Below are 20708 nucleotides of genomic sequence, written 5' to 3'. Positions count from 1 at the left end.
GTGTAATGTTTTTTGTGAAAGTTTTTGCACTATTACTCCAAGGTCCAAGCGTTTCAACTGCAAGCGAAACAAAAATATAATTTGAATAAGAGACGAATATTTGTAACGTTTGTTCGCTTTAGCTTTTTCCGCTCGGCTTTTAACATTATTTCCCTAATCTCATATCAGGGAAACAATAGGTGTGTCAACACATTGTGATATTACCGATCGTTATGATATTTTGCATACACGTTATCGGGGTACAAAATGGACATATATTACCTAACAACTCACTATACACGCGTTGAAGGGGCGGGTGGAAGCTATTATCGCAATAAATGAACTGTCTAATGCAAAAATTAGACGAGCCGGTAGGCGTGGTCGGTAGGTACTTGCCTTTTCACGCCGAAGGTTGTGGGTTCGATTCCCACCCAGGACAGACATTTGTGTGCATGAACATGTCTGTTTGTCCAGAGTCTGGGTGTAATTATCTATATAAGTATGTATTTACAAAAGAAAAGTAGTATATGTAGTATATCAGTTGTCTGGTTTCCATAGCACAAGCTCTGTACAAGCTTAATTTGGGATCAGATGGCCGTGTGTGTGGAAAAAAAAATGTCCCAGGATATATAAAAAAAAAGTTTTTTTTCTTCAATTTAAGTTAAAAATTGGGCTCTAGATTTGCGTTTGGAAATAAATAAACAAACACTTCAGCTGATGTTGTCTTCCCGGCTGATTTTGACTATTTTCAAAGGAGACTAGGCACTTATGTAAGACAAACTGTAAGAAAAAAGCACAAGTGAATTCGCTGTTCCATCATTCTTATACACTTCTCAATAAATCTGACGAGCCCGGACAGATGCAGGACCAACGGCTTTACGCGCTTTACAAGGTACGTGGGTGTAAACTTCCAGTCTCGGAGTTATTAAGAATTTCTCGATAATAAAACCCCGGAATGTTTCATCCTCTGGGCCTCGAGGTCTTCGGCTTTATAAGCTAGCAACAAGAATAACGACGCAGTCACCTTTATAATGAGATTTAAGTTAATCAATTGTTAAATACCTTTGTTACAAAGTTACTTACTTTATCTTGGTATGGACATTATTATAGTCCATCTTTTTATTCTTCCATTTCCTAAGAACTCACTACATATTAATTTTGTATGTACGTATGAAGTGAATTTTGGTGCTTGTTATAATATTTAAACAGTTAAATAAAAATTAAACTGTTTAAATATTATACTCAATCACGCATATCAAAAGTAAAATATGTAGTATATCAGTTGTCTAGCAATGTGTGAATAATGTCTCAGGATATTATTATTATTATTAAAGAATTGAAAAGAATACATATCGGTGGAGTTACCGCCAATACGTACTGAATATTGAGAAATATGTATCTACTGATTATTATATAAATACTTTCGATAGTTACGATACAGGTAAATATATAACAAAGATGTGAAAACATAAATAAGTTTATTAAAATGAGAATTACTCTTTTGCTTGCTTAACATAATAAAATAATCTCATCCGCATTTGCTCTCCTGGTCCTTATTAGCATCAATATCGGTAATAGTATAGAGTATTTAAAAATACAAAAAAAATCAAAATAAAGTTAAGCGACATATTGTATTATAATAGATATAAATAGAATACAAAGTGATTTCATAACACTAAATTATACTTAAAAAGAAAAAAGAGATGTATATAATTAATTAATTAATTAATTTATGAGTTTTCTACTTCAAAAATACAATACTATTTCTTGTATTAAAATATAAACATCGTATAATAAATACAAAAGTCGAAATGTATATTGTTTAAATAATTTGATAAACGAATAATGATAAAAACAACAACAAAAAAAAACATTAATTTAATTTTCTTCGATACCGATATTTCAGCAATGTAATTCGTTTTAATGCCATCCTGTTACGAATTGTATTATAACTAAGTCATTTACTCAAGTATACAGTTTGTAGTTTTCAGTATGAACTAAATCGCAGAAGTGTTGATTTCATTTTAGAGCTATTTTGGCACTGCTGATGAGTTTTCAGTAAATAAAATTAATAGAGAAATATTAACTGTTGTAACACATAAATGTAATATATAACATTTTGCGCTGCAAGACTTTTAAAGCGAAAATCTAAAAGCCGTTGTGTAACACCCGCTGTGTTTACTTAAGCACTGATTTCTTTCTGTCTTTCATCATTAATTTGATATTCGAAAGAAAAAAAAACAGCGTCTTTTAACAACATTTATAAGTCGAGCCGTATAAATGTAAGTTTTAACTGATTATTTAAAAATATTTCAATTATTACAAAAATTGTGTCTTACAATGTTCCTAGACGAGAAAATTCCCTGTACAGTGACATATATTATCTACAATAATATAAACAAAACTCACCTTTGCATTGATAATATTAGTTAGAATATGAATATTTAATAAATGAATAATTTATTGGGCAGATCATGTGTGAAATAGAATTGGAAAAAGACCTTTAAAATACTGTTTTTTTTATATTATTAATATTAATAATAAAAAAAAACATATGCCAGCGTTTGACCGTTGACTTGCCTGATGTTAAGCCAATGCCTGGTAAACGATCTAGTCGATTAAGTGAAAAAGTATCTATCGAGCACAGCTAAGCAACGTTACATTCTTAGACTAATGTAAGTAAATTCTTCTTAAGCATAATATACACATACAATATTAAAAATACTGACAAAAATTTTGTTACATTACTATCTGTTTCCTGTTAATTTTCACACCGAGCGATGACTGATGTGACAATAACCTAGTTAAATGTTAAGTAGTTTAAATGTACTCACGAAATTATTATTTCGAGGAACGCAAATAAAAAAAAGTTTTTCTTCATTGAATTCAATTGCACTTGCTATCATTATTAAACTAAACTTAACTTACACTGAATAATGAAATTTACCTTCAAACTTTTCTGATTTTTACACGTAATGCTCTGCATAATTGAGACAAAAACACGATAATTAATTATATTTAAAAATAATCTAGGTCGGATTTTTTTGTAAAACTCTATCGTCTTTATTTTTATAAAGCTTTTGACGGTTACTGTCTTTTCCTTATACAAAAAATCACATCTTTTTTTTATAGAATAGAAAGGCAAATGAGCATATGGGCCACCTGCTGGTAAGTGGTAATCAACGTCCATAAACATTGGCATTGTAAGAAATGTTAATTAATGCGCCACCAACCTTGGGGACTAAGATGTTATGTTCCTTGTGCCTGCGATCAAAATTTTATAATACGACAAAGTAAATATCTGGCCTGACATTTATTTCTCAAAAAAGAATACAATTCACTTAATATGAGAAATACACATTAATCATATAAGTAAATACAAAAATTATGGAACGGGTGGGTATTAGTAAATCCTTAAACTAGTTTGTTATAATTTAACTTAATGTAAGATTTAATATTGATATAGTTGACGTTAGTAAACTATTTACTGACTACGTAATGATCTTTTTGGAACGAAGTTCTTTTACGCGGCTTACAGTAGAGTGAGATGGAAGAAAATGTTTCGTGACGAAAAAGCATTATGCCTACTCTAGGCGATTTCTCTTTCTCTTTGTATCTGTCTCTTTCTATTTTATACGGTTGATGTGTGAACTAATGTTATAATGACACGATATTTCTTAATAACTATATATTAAGATGGCAATAATAGTGATCTTTTTTTTTTGTATTTTGGTACTTTGCAGAAATTCAAAGTGTTTTTATATGATAAATAGCTTTTACTTATAAATTTAATATCTAATAATAACCGATTCAAAACGACCTTCCATTATCACCAACTATCAATTTCTTATGTTATATAATAGACAAATCGAACTACTGCAAAATATTTTTTGACATATAGTTTAATATTTAAAGTAAATATTTAATACAATTCTACATAACTCGAAATGATTTATTTTATACAAATTATACAAAGAAATAATAGAAACAAACAATATTAAAATATAGTCTGTTTACAGGTGACGCTGCTAGTGGAATTCAAATGGAATAAGGTTTTACTTATTGCATAAAATCATTGAATTTGATTCAGAATAACGATATAAATTATAACAGATTTTATTTGGAACTGGCTGTGCCCACGGTTTTACCCACGTATAACTCAAAGAAATCACTTAGAGCACTTATAATATTTAAATATAAACAACGTTTTTAGTTTTATTTTTGTGGGATATTAGTGGTGTTTTTTTTGGTTTTTGCCGCACCCGAATTAAAAGAAGGCCAACATACTGGTGGTAAGAGTGCTTTGTGCAAGCTCGTCTGGGTAGGTACCACCCACTCATCAGATATTCTACCGCAACACAGCAGTACTTGGTATTGTTGTGTTCCGGTTTGAAGGGTGAGTGAGCCAGTGTAATTACAGGCACAAGGGACATAACATCTTAGTTCCCAAGGTTGGTGGCGCATTGGTGATGTAAGCGATGGTTCTTAATGGTTGGATGGTTCTAACATTTCTTACAATGCCAATGTCTATGGGCGTTGGTGACCACTTACAATCAGGTGGCCCATATGCTCGTCCGCCTTTTTATTCTATAAAAAAAACATGACCATGAGGAAAACGGCATTCCCTGAAATCTACTCGGACATACTTGAATGTCTTTCCCTGTGCTTTATTTATTGTGTCTGCAAACAATACATTCACAGGAAATGTGTCCTCTTAAATCTGAAAGGTAAACCTGTGTATTTAAAAAATAAGTACTTATTATCAACTAACCGACTAAGTATAAAATTAACAAAACAATGAGATAAAAATATATGCGTTGACGAAACTAAATACCTACCTTACCTTTAAACTTTAACTTACAGAGTTATTTACAAACCGAAAGTAAATAGTTAAGTATGAGTATTTTCAAACAACCTATTTAACTACCCGTTGAAATATGTCAAAACTATAAAAAGTACTAAAAACTGTAAAAAAAGTAAACTGTCTATAATTTTATCTCGATATCTTTTAAGAATAAGATCGTGTATAAAATAGACTTCGCAAATAATGCATTATTATAGAACAAATAAAATAAATTTTGGTTCAATCTATTTAAGTCACTATAAAATATAATACAAAGTCAAACTACGGGCATCATTGTAAGTTCATTGATGAAAAAAACGCCGTAATATAACTTTTTCTAACCAGAATAACATTTCACGCTACTTACTTTATAATCACAGTCTTCGATAGAACTCTTTATCCTTTACCTATACTTTGGGATGGCTCCGCTAAGTACCTACTTGAGGCCTTGGACCGGTTGCAGCGACGTGCCGTACGCATTATTGGCGACGTAAAGGTCACAAACACCCTTGAACCTTTACAATTGCGTCGTGAGATAGCAGCACTGAGCGCTTTCTATCGACTGTATCACGGCGAGTGCTCTGAGGAATTATTCTCTCTAATTCCTGCTTCCCCCTTCCTTCTTAAGTCCACGCGAGCTGGTTCTCGATGTCACCGCCTAACTGTGACATCAATTCCATCGCGAACAAAGAAATTTGGCAACTCCTTTCTTTGTCGCACTTCCAAAAAATGGAATTCCTTACCAGCTCACGTGTTCCCCTCCTCTTACAACCCGGGTTCCTTCAAACGAGGCGTGAAGAGGCATCTTGCGGGCCGGCAAGGCGAAGGCGGCTAGTGGAGAACGTTTTTCCCGTCTGTACTGGCCGTCGTCGCGTTTGGACTCTACTACCACTTACCATCAGGTGGAGTAGAGTCATTTGCCCTCCCGGCGAATATATAAAAAAAAAAAAAAAACTTACGCGCGAGCGAAGCCGAGCAAATGCTATTTAAATAATATATAACTAAAAAAAAAAAACAAAAGAAATGTATATTACATATATTTTTACGATTTTTTTTTAATCCGTAATATGTACAGTTTTTTTAATAAAAAGAATACAGACAGAGTTTATCAAGACCGTGTTACCAGGGAGCGTCGTGCGTCTCTGACATACGTGCGATCGCTTCAAATAACTCAATGCTATAGGCGACAGCACGGTAATCGGCACACTTCACATATACGCGTGGGCGTGTTAACTCACGGAGTTCAGCATAAACTGAACCCTACTCAATATGATTGATCATATAGAACTGAGCTCAACTTACATTGGAGAGTCTAAATCTCTGAAACTGTATATTTTTAAACTTTGTTTTGTTCCTATATCCTTTCAATCATCATCATTTTACAGACTATCATTTAAAGGTAGCTAAAGATTCAGCCAATTCAATCAAACAGCTATTATATAGTATTTTAATCGAATAAATGTTCGACTTTATTCTTTAAATTGTCATTTTTTTAATTAATATACCTATTGAAATAAACCAAACACTAAATTTTAAGTGAAGCTTGTCATAATACATTAGTGATAACCACACTCAAATCAGTTAAACCGTTTCTTAGGTTATGTGCACAAGAACACAGACAAACAGTATCAACAAACAAAAATTCTAACAAACATTGTTTTGGCTTCTATTGCGTTAATAAAGGCCCCCGATAATAGTTTTACTCAAATATCTTCCATGTAAAGACAGCGATCAGATACATTTTTTTTATATGTAGGTATAGATGTTTTCACAGTAAATTAAGCATTTTAATAATAATTTAAGTAAATGTCATTTAAAGTTTCAAACAATCAAAACAGAGTCTACTATAAATAAATAATGGTCTTTCGTGTGTTTAAGACATTTATAAAAATAAAATATAATCATTTAAACAACAAATAAACGACGAAATAATTAAAACAAAAAGATCAATATTTGACTGCTATTGGCAAATGGCGATATGCGGTAATATGTACGGTCAAAGATGTAACCACAATGCTATGCACGAAATATCATTTAAACTCTTATTTTTTTGGTTACTTTTTGATTAACTCGGGACTTATTTCATGTCTTCATTACATATTTATAGAAAGATAGAAAGTCGAGAAACTGAAACTGTAGCAAGTGTAAATAATGAAATTATGGAAAAGTAAGGTAATAAATCATATTACTTACTACAAACTTTTAAGAACACGCTTAAGTTGAAAATTTTCGCAAAAAATTTCGATTCTGACGGGGATTCCCCGACCACACAGTTTTTTTATGTTTATATGTCCATGAGTAATAAAGATTTATATTTGAAATGGTACATATTATTATTACAAAGATCAGATACTCATAATCATCTCTTAAAAATAAAATTATATAAAAATATACTTTTTAAATTATTCATTAGAGTAATTATTCGGTACTAAAAGATTCTAAAAATTAAGAGACTGTTTCTAATTGAAAAAAGATAGTTTATATCCAAAATATTTTTCAGAAAGGACTTAAATTATTATGTTCTCTTTTCACACTCATTCACAAAAATATGGTCTTCTCCTCAACACACTAGGCGAAACAACTACGGTCACTTTTAATTTAATTCTTTGCAAAATTCCATTTGTTAAATCGTTTTATCAATACTGTGTCGTTTTATCTGGGTTTTTTTTAGACTACTGTATATATTGTGCTGGATCATTGATAGTTTGATAATGTCATCTCGTTACTATTGCGCATTTTAGCACACTTCAATTTCTACCTTGTGATTCAGATAATATAACAAATACGTGGATTATGACAAAACACATAAAGTTATCTCACTTATTCAAGATATTTACAATAGGATAAGAACATTTTTTGTTGGTACATACTGTTTTTTATTTTATAAGTTCAGTAATGTGCGAGTGTTCAGTTTAAGTGCGTTGATGTTTTGAAAATATAGTTTGATACAACAACGATAATAATAAAAGGTGACATGACGCTTAAAGGATGGCGCTTAATATTAAACAAAGGTAGGCTATGTAAAAGTAAATTTTGGGCATCGTCACCTGTTTTATGTGAAGGTTTTGGGACTTATGCTGCCATCACGCTTACATACATGTTCATTACTCTTATTTACTGGTTGCAGCACTTTACTCAGTCCCGTTTGGGTGGGTGGGTACTCGTACTTTTCTATCTATTTTTTTTTTTTGTAGAATAGGTAGTCGGACGAGCACATGGGCCACCTGATGGTAAGTGGTCACCAACGCCTAGACATTGTTACTGTTAGAAATATTAACCATCGTTTACATCGCCAATGCGCCACCAACCTTGCAAACCAATATGTTATGTCCCTTGTGCCTATAATTACACTGGCTCACTCACCCTTCAAACCGGAACACAACAGTACCAAGTATTGCTGATACGTGTTGCTGATACGTATTGCTGATACGTACGGAATGGTTAATATTTTGTACATCGCAAATGTCTATGGGCGGTGGTGAGCACTTACTGACAGGTGGCCCATTTGACCGACCGCCTACCTTCTCACACACACACACACAATAAAAAAGTGATTTTACTTTATCAGGCTCTTTCAATATATTTCCACGTGTATTCATTTATGAATTTATTAAGGGTATCATTAGAATTTCAAATAATTATAAACGTAGCACTAATTGACTAAGACTCAATCAACTCAACTCTTAGAGAATTGTCATGATTAGTGATATAATGACGTTTGTTTTTGTGAATCTGTTTCAGTATTATTTATACCACAGCGATATGTTTTCGGTTTGCTCGGCCTGTTTGCACTGGCAAATTCATTTACAATGAGAGTATGTTTGAGTGTAGCCATCGTTAAGATGGTCAAACAAGTGTCATCAGAAGGTCATATTGTTGGAGAAACCTGCCCAGATACAACAATTTATAATACAACGGATTCAGAGCTGACAACTAATCCATCAGATCTTTATACGGTAAGAAGATATACACATATATACTTATAATTATTTACTAACCCTAATTCTACTTATTTTGGGCACATTTCTTCTTTTTCATTCATATCTATCCCATCTTATTTCAGCGTATCATCAGTGTTTCCCTTCTTGCACATGTCATCCTTCTCACAATCCATTTACTTTTTTTGCATTTCAAAGAGTCTGTCCATAATACCAATTTTATATGAAAAGTATATTATAAGAACTTCATATCTAAATTGATATTTTTATTTAAATAACAAAAGTCTAGTGAGAGCGTTATTGTAATATGTATTATGAGTAAGCACTTTTCTTATCGTAAACGAAAAATGAACCTGAAGATACAAATTTAGTTGATTTGCTTGTGACTAGCAGACTATAAATGTGAACCCTCTTATTAAGTAATCTCCGAAGAAAGAAGTAGCATGTGGACAAACTTTGGGATCTAGGAGACCATGATAAACGTGGCTCCGTCTTAACTAATACTTCTGACCCTGTATGCTTAACAGGTTTCATTAACAGTTGTTGTGTTCCTCCTGAAACAATTGTAAGCAGATAACACTTTGTACAATGGACCATGGCTCCTTGTTTAATAGTTGATATTGATACACAATAATTTCAATTCAAATTCATTATTCAACATAGAAACATTACATTCTCATATTGATTGTCAAAAACTACCATATAATTCGAAAAGGAACACATGAGACATTGGAATAACTGTTATTTTTACAATGATAATTTTTTTGTATTAAAATCGGCCTGGAGGGGATCGCTTCATTCCCAAAACGTGTTATCTATACTAATATTATAAATTCGAAAGTAACTAGAGTTCAGTAGTTTAACCATCAAATCGTAACACAGATCTATCTGTATCTGTATCTGAAGCGATTTTCATGAAATTTGGTATGAAGCACGCTTGAACCCCAAGAAATATATGCTACTTTTTATACCTAACACGTGTCCCTTCCCAAGTACGCGGACGAAGCCGTCTATAAAGACGTTAATTTTATAATCACTTTTATCACACAAACGTGCTGCGAAACCTTTGAACCTCACTATTGAAACATTTTAAATGTTTTCTGGGATTATTTTGTGAAAGGCTTTAGCAAAAGAATTACTATCCTTGTGTAGTCGGATAACTGGAGTAACAATTGTATATTTGTACCTTGTATTAAAAACGTGCACATGAGGATTTCTAGAAAATTCATTAGTTTTTACGAACATATTATTGCTATATATGCTACTAGCATTCTTGCTACCATTCCACGCGGTCACGATTTATACGGTGACTCTTTTTTTATTTGTAGGTAATTATAGTTTTAATGTAAATAATTCTATGAAATATATATTGAGAAGCGACAGTTAATACTTTAATTTCCTTAAATATACAACTTAGTAAAGCTTTGTGTACCAGGTATGTATTTTGCGTAAGTAGCCATCATAAAATATTAAATACATCCTTGAAATAAACAAAACACATGTTTTCATACAATTGTTAGCATGTTAGGTGTTAACATGGAAAATAACAAATAAGACTCATGAAGTTATGTAATAATAATATTATTAAAATTAAAAATAAATAAGTATTTTAATTTTTGCAAAAATATTCTTTATAGGTAGCCTATCAATATTGTCATATTTCAACAATGTTATGGTATATGGATATTATACATATAAAATGGAGGTGATGTGATTTCGCAATACAATAATGCAAAATCATAAATGCAAGTTACACTGTTGAGACTAAGTAACGTGAAATAGCCAAAAAAATATATCCGTGATGTTGTACTTTCCACTTCACTTCGTATCTCAAGCATTTTTATCTTATATCAAGGGTATTTTATAAAGAGGTAAATTGACAGATTATTCAATCATTACAGTGCAATTTTCTTGCGACAAGTTGCGGTTGGAAAATAAAAAAAACCTTCATCCTTAGAATAAAAAAAGTACTGGCAATAAATATAAGTTTGTGGTTTTTGTTATTTATGGAACATGACTATTACTTTGATATATTCTGCCATTAAGAAACCTTACGATATGTATTATATATATTACAAATAAAATGAATATAACAATGCATTAGATATGAACCTTCAATAATTGGTGAATCACAACAATTTTAATCTGAAGTAACTTTACTAACATTGTTTTTTAATGTTAAGAGAAAATAATTTTAATTTAAATTTAATTTTAAAAATATAATTAAAATTTTAAAAGAAATTATGCACCAAATATGTACATTCGTTTTTTAATATATACAGAACGTTCAAGTGCGTTATGTTCGCGAAAAAACTATCAAGAAATTATTGGCTCATAAGCTTGTTTCCGTCGGTTCATACATAAGTTTTTGCTATTTAGCAAGATCGATGATTGTAGCCTAATATTGCCGTCTAAAACTGTGCTCGATAAAAATATGCAGGCAAAATATACGCCATATTAAAAAATAACGACAGTGTCGCCTATTCCTTTACGGTTATCCCCTTAAACTCATTGTTTATTTATTTCCAGCAAAGAACACTAGTATATTGTAGTAATTCCTTTTCGAGATTGAATGTAAAAACCAGTAATGAACATTATTTTTTATTTATAATCTCAAAATTATTGAATATATTTTTAAGCAAATTAATTTATCCATTACAAAATAATAATTATTATTGATACAATCGAATACATCAGTTTTTCAAGCATTTTCACTTTTATAATTAAATTAATAAATAATAGAAATAATGAATTAAAATGATTCTTGTTATATGCAAATTGTATATAAGCTATTAAAAATACTTTCAGGGTCGAGATCGATATGACTGGGATGAAAAGACCCAAGGTTTACTACTAAGTGCCTTTTATTATGGATATGTTGTGACTCACTTACCTGGTGGACTTTTGGCGGAAAAATTCGGAGGAAAATGGACTATAGGACTTAGTTTGCTAACCACTTCAATATCTACGTTTTTGACGCCTGTAATAGTTGGAATGTGGGGCGCTGTTGGATTGTTCATAATGAGAGTTATCAGTGGATTAGGAGAGGTACGTGTGATTGTGAAACGACATATATCATACATAAGGTTTCTATAAACCCTTCAGATTACTATACAAACCAATTATTGTACCGCCAAACAGAAAAATACTTCTGTATTTTAGTTTGAATAGAATCTGAGCCAGTGTAATTATAAGCACAAGAGATATTATATACACAGGGGGTTGACAGTACAGTAATTGTGGTAGTATTATTTATATTGTTCTATATTTCTTACAATATGAGCAGAAATGATTTTCAAAGGTGGTCCTTTGCTCAACTGAATTTCCACAATAAAATATTTATTATAATAACATGTTATTTGTCTTAATTCAATAAAATTTTATTAACGTAATACAAGAATTCCGATTTTAAAACTTTCCATTCAGTCTTCAGTGAAGTTTTCGTAGATGTACAATTGAACAATATTCACGAAACTTTCCAATTGCCGTAGTTCGGGTTTATTTATAGAGAATTTATCAAATGCTTAAAATCAGATTGTTATATATATCTTATATTTAAAGGCTTTTAGAATACATATATCATTATAAATGTATTTATATATGAATTGTATCTCAAAAAATGTAATTAATATAATAAATAACAAAGCTCAATGCTGGTATTTTTCTGGTATCAATTTTAAGGCAGATAGAGGTACGTGTAATTTATATCACTCAAAGAGCGAAATAATTGTCGTTAGAAACAGATGCATCTTTACTCGTATTTCATAATACCTCCAAAAAAATTGATCAGCTAACTATATATATATATATTATAAAAAGAATGATACGTGTAACATATCTTTTACTGCCTTATTTATTCGATACTACTACTTATAAAGAACGATTGTGTTCATCATACATTATATAAGCTTTTTTGTACATGAAGAAGTATTATATAGTATTTTACCCATAATATTTTGAAGAATATTAATAATAAGGTAAAAACCTTTTTATAACAACTTAGGTTTTATATTTTTAACCACTTCGATCAATAATAATTGGCGCAAGTTATTCTCAACTGAGTCGTTCCATAACGTTTAGTTAAAAGGAAAACCACAAGTAAATTATTTCTATTAGATTATTGTATTTTTTAAATTATATTAGAAAATATATTAGTGGAGTAATTTTAACACACTTACAAAAATGGATATAAAAATAAGGTATAACAATTATTTGCTTGGAATATAACAGTCGAGTGATTGTTTTATCTATTAATAATTTTTCTAGCAAAAACTTTAATTAAAATTATTATAAATAACAATAACAGCCTGTGAATGTCCAACTGCTGGGCTAAGGCCTCCTCTCCCTTTTTGAGGACAAGGTTTGGGGCTTATTCCACCACGCTGCTCCAATGCGGGTTGGTAGAATGCACATGTGGTACAATTTCAGTGAAATTTGACACATGCTGGTTTTCTCACAATGTTTTCCTTGACTGTCAAACACGAGATGAATTATAAATACAAATTAAGCACATAAAAATTTAGTGGTGCTTGGCCGGGTTCAAAGACACGATCATCGGTTAAGATTCACGCGTTCTAACCACTAGGCCATCTCGAATTAATTATAATTATTAAGTATAATATTAATAAGTAAATTTAATAGGTATAATTAAATATTTATAGTATATACTAGTAAATATAAATGGCATTGTTTCAGGGTCCGGTGACTCCAGGATTCGTGCTATTAATGGCTCGTTGGGTGCCGCCGGCGGAGCGGTCTCGTTTTGGGGCAATGATCTTTGGAGGGGCCCAAATCGGTAATATTGCGGGTCCCTATATTTCAGGATTGCTCTTGGCAAATAACGGCGACTGGGCCAATGTCTTTTATGTGTTTGGTGGATTCGGCATCATTTGGTTTATATTTTTCGTAAGTTGCCTATTATTATACGAATATATAAAATTAAAATGAAAAATAATTAATTATAAAATAATAACTTCAACAAGTTTTTAGTTGAACCGTTGATGAACATTATGTTATTGTATGTGGGTACTTAGCATTTAACAGTGTATGTATATTTAAGTTGTTTCGGTTTTTACATTCTGACGTTTAGAATATTTAAAAAAAGAATAAAATTAGAATATCTACCGCTATATAAATAGAAATTATTGTTGCCGTTTTATTATATTGTAATTAGTGTATCAACGATATATTAGATATCTATCTATACGGAGAAATGAAATGTTTAATTGATATTGTAAAAAAATATATTTAATATTCAACATTTACGTCTACGAAATTGCGTGCACGATGTGTATGTTACTGCGTATATTTGGAATTTGTTTTTCGTACGTTTTGATTTTTCCAAAATCGTATTTGTCAATTGAAGAAGCCTTTGAATCTTGCCTTTTTGAAGAAAAAAGCCGAGATGGCCCTGTGGTAAGAATGCGTGAATCTTAACCGATGATCGTGGGTTCAAACCCGGGCAAGCACCACTGAATTTTCATGTGCTTAATTTGTGATTATAATTCATCTCGTGCTTTACGGTGAAGGAAAACATCGTGAGGAAACCTGCATGTGTCTAATTTCACTGAAATTCTGCCACATGTGAATTCTACCAACCCGCATTGGAGCAGCGTGGTGGAATAAGCTCCAAACCTTCTCCTCAAAAAAGAGGAGAGGAGGCCTTTAGCCCAGCAGTGGGACATTCACAGGCTGTTACGGTACGGTAATTGAAGAAGATATTGATAAATCTCCGTTTAAGGATTTAAGGAGTTAGATATTTCAAAAAAAAAATTTTATTGTTATAGTCTTTGCTATGCTATAGCACCCCAAATTCGCATCCATTCATATCGGAAGAGGAGAAACTTTACTTAAACACTAATGTGGTTGCTTCCGGATTGCATAAGAAGCTGGATCCTGTACCGTTCAAAGCTATTTTCAGATCAGCGCCTATCTGGTCTCTGGTGATAGCTGCTGTAAGTTTTATTTTACTTTTTATTGAATTTCATTTCAAGGAATTTCATAAAAAAGACAAGCGTGATTCTCATACTTGTCTATAATGCTATTTGTTGCATTAATTTATTATTGGAATCTAGTTTTTTTTTATAGGAATAGTAAGGCGGACGAGCATATACCCGATGGTAAGTCGTCACCAACGCCCATAGACATTGGTATTGTAAGAAATGTTAACCATCGTTTACATCACCAATGCGTCACTAACCTTGGGAACTAAGATGTTATGTCCCTCGTGCCTGTAATTACACTGGCTCACTTCCCTTCAAACCGGAACACAACAATATCAAGTACTGCTGTTTTGCGGTAGAATATTTGATGAGTGGGTGGTACCTACCCAGACGAGCTTGCACAAAGCACTACCACCAATAAAATTTTGTCTATTTCAAATCGATTATCTAAGCAGATAGATGTTGCATTTGAAATATAAGATGCATTTGAGAGAAGTCATATTTATTATAAACGGGTTTTTTCCTCAAGAGGAATCAAGATTGTAAAATGACAGTGAATATTTGTTAGATTTAAATTAAGTTACGATTCGTAGTTATACTATTAACTGTATGGAAGTAATTTACTATAACGAATTTCGAAAGAATGTTCAATATATTTTACCGTAACTTTGAAAAGTACAAATTCCTGAACGAATATCCATACATTAATTTGATATTTCTGTATATTTAAATGAAATCGATGCGTAAAATATAAATTAACATCCGATTAATTTTTTCTCATATTAAAAAGTGTAGACAGTAGATGTATTTATAAAGATATAAAGATATTATCACATTTCAAATTGATTATTTAGGCAGACTAATGCGTACATTAATTTTTTCGAATTTGTAAGTAAAACGTCTCGATAAAGGTATTTTTCCGTGAAGATCGAAATACATCCGGCAACTACCTAAATATTGACTTGATAATATAAACACGAATACCTTTATGTACCTGGGAGTGACGTCATGTCAATTATTACGTCAGTAAATAACAGCTGCAGGAAATTAAAATAATTGTTTAAGTCTCATTGTGTACACTTCCCTACTTTGCAGATTGGTCACGATTGGGGCTATTTCACAATGATAACTGATTTGCCGAAGTATTTCTCTGATGTCTTAAAGTTTGATATTAAGGAAACTGGACTGATGTCTGCTCTGCCTTATGTCGCTATGTACATTTGTTCATTTATATTCGCCAGTTTTTGCGATTTTTGCGTTCGAAACAAATGGCACAGCATAGCTACTGGAAGGAAAATTTATACTACTGTATGTAAGTATAAATTATTTGCTATCGAGGCTTTTAAAACAAATAATCATTTTAATTCTGCAAAAAGCGCGCTTAGAGCTAGAAAAATTACACCCGTACAAAATACACGTCTCTCTCAACACGCGATCTCATTTCATGCTTTTTCTGTCTAGAACGACCAGTGGTATTGTATATACTTATAACTAGGCGGCGGTGACTACTTAACATCAGGTGGCCCATTTGCCCCACCACCTATGTATCATATAAAAAAAGATAATAATAGAAAGCGCTGTCAAAATTTTTCCGTAGTCTCTCATCCTAACAGCGGCGCAGCGACTAATTTAATAAAAAAATTGTATTTGTTTAAAAAATTCGTTAGGAGATGCTGTTTTTCGAGAATAGAAAATGTTGTAAGCGCCAAAAGCTTTATTATTATAAAAATAAAACGAAAGACTAGAGGCCATTTCGTGAGTTTTTTTCTATTAAGAAAAAAATATTCTCTTATGTTTCTGATCTGACTCCACGCTTAAAAATACACATTCAATATTTTATTCTTAACTTTGAACTGGATTTACCCATGTAGAATCATAAAAGTTTAACAAATTTTTCTTTAGACTCCCTTTTAAGAGAGCAATGGTTTCACAAATGTTTGAATCGATGTTTTTCTTTTAATTTTTTAATTGAAATCCTATTTTTCGTAATTTATATTTATTTGTCTCTAATAGGCTCTTATAGCTACAATATAGTATTCTACGAAAATGTGTAATAACTTCTGATTCTGAGCTTAGAAAAGCGAAAGGAGCATTCCGATTTCTCTATTTATAAAAAGTAATTTAATTTCATATTTATTTTTATAAACTCTTGGATAGATTGAAATATTCATAACTTCGTAACCATGAATTATTATTTTAGACTGAACAATTAACAATTTCATACTAAGCATTTGACTGGTAACACCTTTAACAGTAATTATATGCACATAAAGCGTTAATTAAGTTTTCGAACCAACGTTGGTTGATTACGTTAATTAGTTTATGTAAATCGAATCATTATTTCCTAAAGAGATTTTGAAATTCACTAATTACTGCGTTGAAACTGTATATACTTAGATAAAATTGCTATTATAATCCGTTGTTAAATGAGAAACGTTTCTTTAAATTAATGAAGTAAGTCCTGAATTAAAGAATTAGAATTAATTTAAAGCCAGTGTTGCTCGGGATGGTATAAGGTGGAAGACATATACATACACGTACTCGAAACCTGAAATCATTACACTCCTTTTTTGGGTAGTCGTGTAAAAAGTTCAATGATCTCAACTTTCAAATGTTCTAGCCCAAAGTTTGTCCGGAAGTAATCGCTATTAAGCGATATTGCCACCTTTTGTGCTGCTATATTTTGATTTTAAATCAAGGCCTGTTATAACAACTAAACATGCGATCAACATATTCCACTTAAATGCCTCAATGGTTTCGAGATATTCTTAAAAGCAAGTTTGAGTAGGGTAAAAGCCAGCGTATAATCCGTGACTTGAGTAGCAAGTAATGGTGGCCCTGAGACTGATCTGATGCTGTTGTGTCGGATTTTTTTTTTATAGAATAGGAAGGCAGACCAGCATATGAGCCACCTTATGGTAAGTGATCACCAACGACATTGGCATTGTAAGAAATGTTAACCATCGCTTACATAACCAATGCGCCACCGACCTTGGGGACTAAGATGCTATGTCCCTTGTGCCTGTAATTACACTGGCTCACTCATCCTTCAAACCGGAACACAACAATACTGTATGCGGTAGAATATCTGATGAGTGGGTGGAACCTACCCAAACGAGCTCGCACAAAGTTCTACCACCAGTAAAATTGCTGTTCCTTCGAATTAGAAAGTATGCAAATAATCTTCGCCATCGGGCCCAATCTTTCATAACCTTAAAAAAATATGTTTTTTTTTGTGTGATTTAGAAATGTCGTTGAGTATGTTAGATAATCTTCTTAAATTTCTTATTGTTAATCTGCATTTACATACTTTATCTTTTAAGGAAACATAATACATATCAATCAGTCTAGAAAAAAATTATTCTGTCACATATTTTAGATTTTTCAGAAAGATTTATGTCGTCATTGATCTATCTAATGTATATTGATTGACTATCGAAAGAAAAATACTAATCACCCTAGGTATAATAAAATAAATACTTATTAAAAATGTTTAAATATACATAAGTATGTATACAAATATGTATAAAAATATTATTTTAAAAAAAAACTAATATTACACCACAAATTTACTTTTTTTCCTTAAGTATTATTATCATTATTAAAAAAATGCAAAGATTCATTTTTTTAATCGGAAACAATAAACATTTTTCCTCACAATGTCATTCATTTTCACGACTTACTGCATTAGTAAAATATGTCCCTGAATTCATCACGCTTACGGAAGATTATTTTTTTCCTCAGCCTCGACAGTGCCTGCCATATTTATTATTCTGGCTTCGTACTCGGGCTGTGACCGTATTAAGGCTGTTGGATTTTTCGTGGCATCCATGGCTTTTATGGCAGGTTTCTATAGCAGTGTAAAGATCAATGTCATGGACATTGCCCCCAATTACGCTGGGACCTGCTCCGCAATTGTTAATGGTTTGGCTGCTGTATCAGGAATGATAACTCCATATATGATTGGTCTATTGACACCTGATGTAAGTATAAATAGTATCTATCCAACTTAAGGTGATGTAATAAATTTCAATTACTTTCATCCTTTATCAACTCGCTTTGTTCAATGTCTGTAAAGGTGGAATTTTGTAATATATTTTTCACTAATTTTCTGATAAGTTTGGGACTTAAAATTTTTAAAACATATAGCTCAGGACTGACAATACAAAAAAACTAAAAGAAAAATGGTATTTTTTGTACTGTAATTATAAAATTTTAAACATTTATTATTTTGTAAAGTTACTATACTACTGATAATCTTTAATGCTCTACAATTTGACCAAAAAGAATACAGAAAAACTAGGCATTATTGTGTTTTTGTTGTAGTTAAGGTAGAGGCCAAAAATTCATGCTCGGATGAATTTTGTTTGGTTAAAGGTGAAAATGAAATAAATCAACCGTTGAATTGAGTCAATTTCCTTTAGTCGGGTTTTTATTAACGAAAAAACATAAAATCTTACATCCTATTAGCTTTCCTGCTATTTATATTTGTATTATATACTAGCGAATGGCCGACATACGTTGAAATATTTATTATTATTTTATTTTCATTTTGCGACTCGCGCGTTATCTATTGCACTCATATGGTACTGCGCCAGAAACTTTCATATAACTAGCAGCACAAAGTTTATTTTCAAGTTACTTTTGAAGTTATTATCAAAAGCAAGGCGAGGCGAGTCTGTGAAGGTAGACTGCAAAAGCAACTGAAGTATAATTAAAAAATTATTAAGTGCTTAGTTCAAAACACGCAGGTGAATTTTCAAGTCGTATTTTGTTATTATTAATAAATTTTTTTCTATTATAAATAACATCGATCATTGATAAAACGTGAAGTTATTTTATTTTTTTTATTTATTGATTATTATTTAATACCATTATATTTATAGATTTTAATATGAAAAAGTTAAATAGTAAAAGTAACTATTACGATAATTAATAAATAAATAAAAATAATAAGGTACACAATGATATTTATTAAGAAATAGTGTATTACACTGTACCAGCATACAATTATTATTATAATATAAATAAATAAAATATGACTAAAATTTAATTTCAGCAAACTATTCAGCAATGGCGCCTCGCATTCTGGACGATATTTGTTGTACTTATCGGAACAAACATCGTATATTTGATATGGGGATCTGGCGAGCCACAATGGTGGGACGACGTTGACAAGTATGGCTATCCACCAAATTGGAAACATGGACCTCTGAAGAAGAGATCTAAAGATATGGAGAAAAACGTAGTGTATCCAAAACACGACCATTCACCCATTGCTAAAGATTAAAATATACAGAAATGGACAAGTTTGTTTTCTTCTTTCATATTAGATGATATTTAAAATTTTAATCAATAATTTAAATATGTGTCAATTAAGGCTTCATTTAACCATAATTATATGGATGGAAAAAAGATAGATATTTAATACTGCCTTAAAGTATAAAAAAAATTAAGTATGATATGCCCCTGACTAAAAGTAAGAGCAAAAATACCTGAATCTGTCTGTAAATGAACTGTTGAAATAAAATAAAATCAGGAGCATAAATAATATTAATACGATTTTAAAAATAATCAGCACTTTTTTAATCATACAGAAACATTTTTAAAACACGCAGAAGTCTTATTTAAAAGTTCTCTTTTGTGATTTTTTTATATCATTTTATTTTCGGTAACAATTCCATGTAAATTATATATACTTAATATGCTCAAAAACATTAACGGCTAGAAAAGAATATAATGGAAATGAAAAATCTAATAAAATTATTCGTCACTATTACCGATAAAATTATTTATTAACGGACCTGATGTATGCTGAATAAGATGCCATAAAATATAGGGAGCCTTAGATTTACATTATATACAATTTTAATTTTGTTAAAATGTTTAAATAACTCAGTAGATATAATGAGATATGCAACATCAATATTTTATATTGTTATGTTCCGGTTTGAAGGGTGAGCGAGTCAGTGTAACTACAGGCACAACTTTATTAATATCTTAGTT

The 20708-nt window shown here is 31.2% G+C and overlaps 1 protein-coding gene across 1 annotated transcript; it reads left to right on the top strand.

Annotated features, from left to right (window-relative positions):
* Positions 1-7710: 7710 nt before the first annotated feature.
* Positions 7711-19992, top strand: LOC126770791 (putative inorganic phosphate cotransporter). The gene is made up of 8 exons (XM_050490354.1): positions 7711-7833; positions 8564-8778; positions 11569-11808; positions 13456-13665; positions 14547-14714; positions 15798-16014; positions 18447-18685; positions 19762-19992. Exons 1-8 carry the CDS (start codon positions 7797-7799, stop codon positions 19990-19992), a joined length of 1557 nt encoding a protein of 518 aa, XP_050346311.1. The 5' UTR covers positions 7711-7796.
* Positions 19993-20708: the final 716 nt, after the last annotated feature.

Source organism: Nymphalis io, chromosome 9 (genome assembly GCF_905147045.1).
Source record: "Nymphalis io chromosome 9, ilAglIoxx1.1, whole genome shotgun sequence".
NCBI classification, from domain to species: domain Eukaryota; kingdom Metazoa; phylum Arthropoda; class Insecta; order Lepidoptera; family Nymphalidae; genus Nymphalis; species Nymphalis io.
Note: the sequence above shows the minus strand (reverse complement) of the source record. Positions and strands in the feature narration are given on the sequence as shown.

Coding starts and splice junctions, on each gene's coding strand:
- LOC126770791 (XM_050490354.1), top strand. CDS start 7,797: ATGACGCTTAAAGGATGGCGCTTAATATTAAACAAAG. Junction 8,779..11,568: donor ATCCATCAGATCTTTATACG/GTAAGAAGATAT, acceptor AAATACTTTCAG/GGTCGAGATCGATATGACTG. Junction 11,809..13,455: donor TTATCAGTGGATTAGGAGAG/GTACGTGTGATT, acceptor GCATTGTTTCAG/GGTCCGGTGACTCCAGGATT.